The sequence below is a fragment of the Ostrea edulis genome, chromosome 5, assembly GCF_947568905.1.
Source record: "Ostrea edulis chromosome 5, xbOstEdul1.1, whole genome shotgun sequence".
NCBI classification, from domain to species: Eukaryota; Metazoa; Mollusca; class Bivalvia; order Ostreida; family Ostreidae; genus Ostrea; species Ostrea edulis.
In genome coordinates this window covers 15,767,575-15,774,089 of record NC_079168.1, presented here as the reverse complement: position 1 = coordinate 15,774,089, position 6,515 = coordinate 15,767,575, and the positions used below count along the sequence as shown (strand labels likewise).

Below are 6,515 nucleotides of genomic sequence, written 5' to 3'. Positions count from 1 at the left end.
ATAAATTAGATTATGTCACCCATCCTTGTGAATTCAATATGAATAACTTGTTTTTTTTAAAGCTCTTAGACTATTAATACCACATGTGTACATGTACATCAGAAATTGGTTTCAGTATACATGTACAAATGAATATTTGTCGATATCCTTTTATAGAAATTGTATGAATTTATTTTGTTTTAGATTGAGTAAAGTTCATCAGAATGTTTAAAGTGGCAGCTAAGCTTGTCCACATCACCAATGGTGGGGTGAGGGTGGCCAGAGGGGCGGTGGGGACCTATACCAGATATGCCTACTTCTCTTTGACGGACAGAAAAGGGAGACAATCCAGTGATGGCTCCCTCAAAAATATCAAGCGATATGAACCAAAGTATGATTTAGAATACGACACTCCAGAGGATTATCTCTTGTCACAGGTTTGTAACATTTTGTATCACCGAGAACTTTCAGAATTAAATTTTAAGAAGAATTGAACTTCATGTTTAATGGTACATAGTTTTTATGCACTCGTCAGCCTCCCCTTGAAAAAAGGGGGCATATTTGTTTGCACCTGTCAGTCGTTTGGTAGACCAGCTAGGTGTGGTCCATTCAATATCTTAGAACCTTTTGCCTGATTTGACAGACATCAAATATGGTGACCCCTATTGATTTTGAGGTCACAAGGGAAAGATCAAGGGTCAATTTACTCTGGACATACGAAGATATTGTCTGGCAGACTGCTCAATATTTTTAGAACCCTTTGCTTGACAGACATCAATTCCCCCTAAGAAGTAGATGTCCCCTATTGATTTTAATTTCAAGGGTTTACCTGGACAAAGAAAGATGTTGTATGCTCAGTATCTTTAGAACCCTTTGCTTCACAGGCATCAAGCTTGATTCACTGGTTCACCCTAAAAAGTAGAGGACCACTATGGATTTTAAAGTCACAAGGTCAAGGCGCAAACTACATAAGAAAATATTGTCTGCTCAATATCTTCAATGTGAACTCCTTGCATGACAGATATCAAACTCGGTACACTGGTACCCCCTAAAGAGTAGATGACCCCCATTGGTTCAAGTCACAAGGTCCAACTCCTCTCACAAGATCATAAATCAATTCTTGACATTCTGGTTGTAAGAAATACTGCTTATCATCTTTATGATAGAATGGTTTGCCAGATAGAGATCAAACTTAGTAATGTGGTTGTCCCTGACTAGTAAATAACCCATATTTTTCCATTTTTTATTATCATTGCAGACATTCTAACTTTAAAAGAAGTTGCTCCTTTTCAATATTTCCACATGGGGAGGACGGCATGTTTCTAAAACATTTCTTGTCATGAGAAAATGTTGGAAAACCTATTGTGAAATTAGATTAAACAGAATGTAAACAATGATACACTGAGTACACCAGTTGTAGATTTGAATCTCTTTGTTTTAACAGTGGACCAGCAACCCTTGGCCTTACCTGTACTACCGCCTACTCATGGCATGTTATTTTGTGTTTATGGTATTCTACACAGCCATTGTGGGGACTCTGAAAGCCAAAATGTTAATCATGCTGACCTACTGGTCATTCTACCTACTAACAGCCTGTCAGATCCTCAGGGCAGCTAATGTGTGGCATTACATACAGCTGAGGAAATCCAACCATGGTATGAAGTATCATCTTTATATTGAAAAAAATTTATCAATCATACATAATATTTCATAGATTTAAATCTTGTCCATGTACACAAAACAAACCCACCAACACAAAAGCCAAAAAAAAAGGGTACAACACAGATAAGCAATGTTTAGGACAGCATTATGTCAATTCTACTGAGAAATTCCTATACATAAGGCTGACATACAGTTTTAATTAACAGATATTCCGGAGAAATTGAAGAGTAGCCGACGGATCAAACTTCAGTGGGTGCTGTACAATCTCAGTGCTGGCAGTGCCCCAATAGTCACCTTCCTGTTTTGGACTATTGCTTATGATGGTAATTTTCTAACCTTTAACCTCTTTAGATGCCTACTGGCACTAGAAAACATGTGTACAAGACCAGTTTAAACTAATCTGCAATGCAGAAACATAAATTTAGTGTACATGCTACACACAAAACTACCAAACATTTCCTGTAGTGTACGGACATGTACGTATGATCTTTGTATTATGATTACAGGATCAGGCGTGACCTTCATCAACTGCTCCACTCACGGTGCTAATGCTGCGGCAGTCTTCCTGGATCTGTGGATTACTCGGATGCCAATGCGAATGATGCACATGGTTCATTCTGTGTATTTCGGATTGATTTATAGTGCCTTCTCTATAATTTACTGGTACCTAGGGGGAACCAACCAATATGGAGAACCATTCATCTACAAAGTGCTCAACTATGGGGAATCCCCTCTCAAAGCAATGTATTACATAATTGCCATTAGTTTTATAGTGGCCCCCATGATTCACAGCATGTTTTTCCTGTTATATAGGTTAAGGCTATTTCTCCATCGATTTTTGAAAGTGATGGATAAGAGGCATAAGGTAGAAACAGATTAAAATGTTTTGATATTAATCTGAGTTTTTTGGATATTATGTGCCAATTTTAATACATGCCAGCAAACTTTTCTGTGTTATTTTATGTGTGTGTCCATATTAATGGTTGAGTTTTGGTTCTAGTCTGGATTTTAGTACATTGTTCAGGGTATTGTACGAGATCAGATTTTAGAGGTATGGCTGAAGCATATTGCGACATATCATGATACCCTGAGACTGTATCACGATACATATTGCAGTTTATTATATACTTTTAATTTCATCTCTTCTTTTTTTTTTTAAAAGTTTGCGGGCATATATCACACGATATATGCCTGGAAACATTCCGGCCCGCAAACATTACGTCACAATCAAATTTCTACGCTGTTAATTTTCAAATTTTTCGTGTTTTTCATCTTTTACTCAGTTAAACCGATAAAGTTATTGTTAAAAATAAAATTATTGTTAGTTTCTAAATGAAATTGAAAGTATATAATAAAAAGGTTATACACTTTGTATGGGAAATATGACGCAAGCTCGGTCCGTCTACGCGCCAAAAAACTCGGTCCTCATATTTTCCCATACAAAGTCTATAACCTATAAGTATCACTTTTCATAATTTATTAAATTTTGTCTATTGAGACAAGTTACACTGTAGTTTATCGACAAAAAATGCAAGGATAGGAGATTTGTTAATATTTTACGAAGTACAAACATTTAATTAATTCTGAAACACAACATAAATGAATTTTAAAAATCACATTAATTAGGTTTGTTTAAAAAAGAAATAACAAAATATGTCAAACGACTAGATTTTTTACTATTGAAATTGAAATTGTCCTGAACTCTGATTAAATGAGGTAGTGTACATTTTAAAAGTGTTTTGGTTATCTTTTGAAACAGTTTTGTTCTTCAGTAAATATTAAATTAATGATGAAAATGTGATATATCGTGGTACACGGGTATACAATTTTCATACTGCAATATGGTACCAGTTTTTTTGTGTATTACAGTATATCATTACACTCACAAATTTTTTTTGTAAACAAATATTGAACCTATCCAGCATTCCAAATATTTCCAATTTATGATATTATATGGGAACAGGTAGAAGATTCATTAGGTTTGGAATTTTGTTTTATGTACTTGTATAAGTTGATATATTCAGAATGAGTGTGTAATTATTTTCAGCAGCTGAAATTGAGATACATATATATTTTGATATGTATATTAATTGACAAGGGTGCTTTGTTTAACATTCAGGTACACTTTGATATAGGTAGGAACATTGCTTTTAAAATGTGGTGTGATAAAGAAAAAAATTATGTGATGTATGTAAGAACTAGAAATGCTTGAGAAATGGTATATGTAGGGTTATTTAAGGTCACTGTATGCTTTATTTAGGAATAAATGTCAAGGTCCTGTGTGTTATGGAGGTATACAGACAATGGAAGCTCATGGTAATATAAATATTTCCACATAATGCCATTGCTTTTTATATCCTCAATAATACAAACTAGACATATATTCCACATATTTATATTTTATAATGCTTTTAGAAATATTCCATCATATGTATATATTTTGAAATGTAAAAACTGTCAATAAATGTCAACAGTCAAGTACTATGCAGAAATGTTTAATAGGCTGTAACGGTTACATTTTAATGGACAAGTACTAGGGAGAAGAAAATTAGATATTTAAATACTGGAGTATTGTTAGGGTACCAAGTTTTTGAAAATTGTAGTATATGTTTTCCTTATTTACTGTGATCATTTCGGTTTAAATGTAACATGAATGTGATTTATTTTTTGTAATAACTAGAAGCAAGTCAAAAAATAAGAGTTATCTCCCTCTGAATAGAGGTTGAACAATGCATGAGCAAAATTAAAAGTTTTTTATATTATACTCTTTCCATTTTTCCCATTGTTTATCACAACATGAGCAAAAACACATTCATAATTTTCTGATAAATTTAAATGACATGAAGATGGATGGATTCCGTATGATTTCCATTATAATTTTCAGGTGTATCAGCATTAAATTCAATATTTAAAAATTAGGGGACTTGAAATCTCTATCAAACTTTATTGCTTTAAGTGTCCAACATTGCTTTCTCTTTCTGACCCCCAGTATCTACATGAGGAACCAATTTTAATCTGTTCACACAATTTCTGATTCGTACTGATGAGTAATTTACCAAAACTTGTACTAGTTGAATCCAAACATTTTAAACACCACAGACTATAATTCTCCTAAAATCCTGTCATATTTTTATTGTGGTGATGGCTTGATTTCCAAGTAAATTTTCTTGCACATTTCATCCAATTATGGAAATTTAGAGAAGGTGATGGGTCATTGGAAGTGAATGAAATGAAATACCCCAAATTGAACACAGAATCAGCAATTTGTAGAAAATAAAATATCCACTCTTACAAGCATTGCATGTGTTCTTTGTTAATATGTTGTGATATGTTTATTGGTGTTTTCCCCCAAAAAAGAGCAAAATCCCAGTTTGGTTCATTTATTGTTGTTCTGTTTAGAGGATTTTCTAACTTTTTTAAAAATTAGATGGTATTTTATTTCAATGCAATGCCTATTATGATTCAGTTGTTAATAATTGCATATACTGAAATTAACATTATCATCTATAGGTATGCAAATGAATAATGTTGATATCTTACAGTATTTTTCTCCTTCATTGATCTATATGTTGATAATGCTCACATTTTTATCTAGAAAGTATTAGTACAGTTTAAAGTATTTTGATATTGAAATTATTGATAAAAAGAATGATGTGAAATTTATCGTCAGGTTTGAAATATCAAAGTGAAGTTTGAATGAAAGGGATTATGTTTTCTAACACCTTCCTAGACAGTATATTTTTATACTATGGGTATACTGGTAGTTCAAGGGTTGTATTTTTCCTGTTCAGTTAAAATAGAACAAAATATTTGCACTCAATCTAATTAAGCGGATCTAACATCTAATTTTAATTAGATTGTATTTGCACTGAATGCAAGGATCTTTGGGAAAATACAATTTTTTGCTTCACTTGATAATGCAGATACATGTAATGTTAATGAAAGATAACTTATTCCTATATACTGTAAACGACTACACAAAAATTATGCTCTATCAACATAGCTAGCATTTAAAATAGCAATCGAAACATGTATGAAAATCAACATTATAACGTTGTTTGAGGATTGTGTCTGGGTATTGTAATTGTAGAAGTGTTTTGTGGTCAATCTGAATTAAAATTAGATCGTATGATCTGCTCATCTACTATCGCTACACATGGTAGATGAGTGGATCATAGGATCTAATTTTAATTAGATTGGTTTTGTGGTATGCTTTATGTAGATTTTGGACAGGGCATTGATGAAATGGGTAATTTTAAAGTGTAACATTTACCCTTCCCATAATTCTTTTAACATTATTTTGCTTTAGTTCAAAGCTTTATGTAAATTTCAAAGTGAATTCTACATATCTTATTTGGAGTTTGGGATCTGAAATTGTAAAAGATCTGTTCTTTTGAGTAAACGTTTAATTCACTTTTTTTCTTTCTTTTTTTGTATTGATTTAAAATTTATGTATTGTGGATTAAAGGTTTAGATATGAGATCCCATAAGATACATACACGACACATTGTCACAATGACTGTAAGAATATCCTACTGGGTCTCAGGTGCATAATATTAATCATTAATATTGTTTACATTTGCACTTTGCTAATAAAGTATGTCAAAGCATAAAAGCCAGATTTGTGTTTGTTTTGATTGTAATGTGAATATAAATTGGTAATTCAGATTTTTAGGTCACTTGAGTAAACTCCAGTGACCCATTGCAGTTGGTCAATTGTGTGTTAACAATTGAACAATTGTTTTAACTTCTTAAAATAACTACAATTCCTTTTATTTTCATATATGATATAACGCACCTTTGCAGGCGCGTAGCTACGTTTACGTCAAAACGCCCGGGCATACACATCCAAAAAAATAAATAAATGCTACAAA

General features: G+C 32.6%; 1 protein-coding gene across 4 annotated transcripts in view; it reads left to right on the top strand.

The window, feature by feature from the left end:
• LOC125648834 (protein rolling stone-like) overlaps nucleotides 1-6,260 on the top strand; it is a 12,002-nt gene extending 5,742 nt beyond the window's left edge. For all 4 annotated transcript variants that reach the window (XM_048875827.2, XM_048875828.2, XM_056166800.1 and 1 more), the window contains 4 exons: nucleotides 184-416; nucleotides 1,424-1,634; nucleotides 1,848-1,964; nucleotides 2,148-6,260. In XM_048875827.2, coding sequence (XP_048731784.1) covers nucleotides 204-416; nucleotides 1,424-1,634; nucleotides 1,848-1,964; nucleotides 2,148-2,521 — 915 coding nt within the window. In that variant the 5' untranslated portion in view covers nucleotides 184-203 and the 3' untranslated portion in view covers nucleotides 2,522-6,260. The remainder of the gene's footprint in view (nucleotides 1-183; nucleotides 417-1,423; nucleotides 1,635-1,847; nucleotides 1,965-2,147) is intronic.
• The last annotated feature ends 255 nt before the right edge of the window (nucleotides 6,261-6,515 follow it).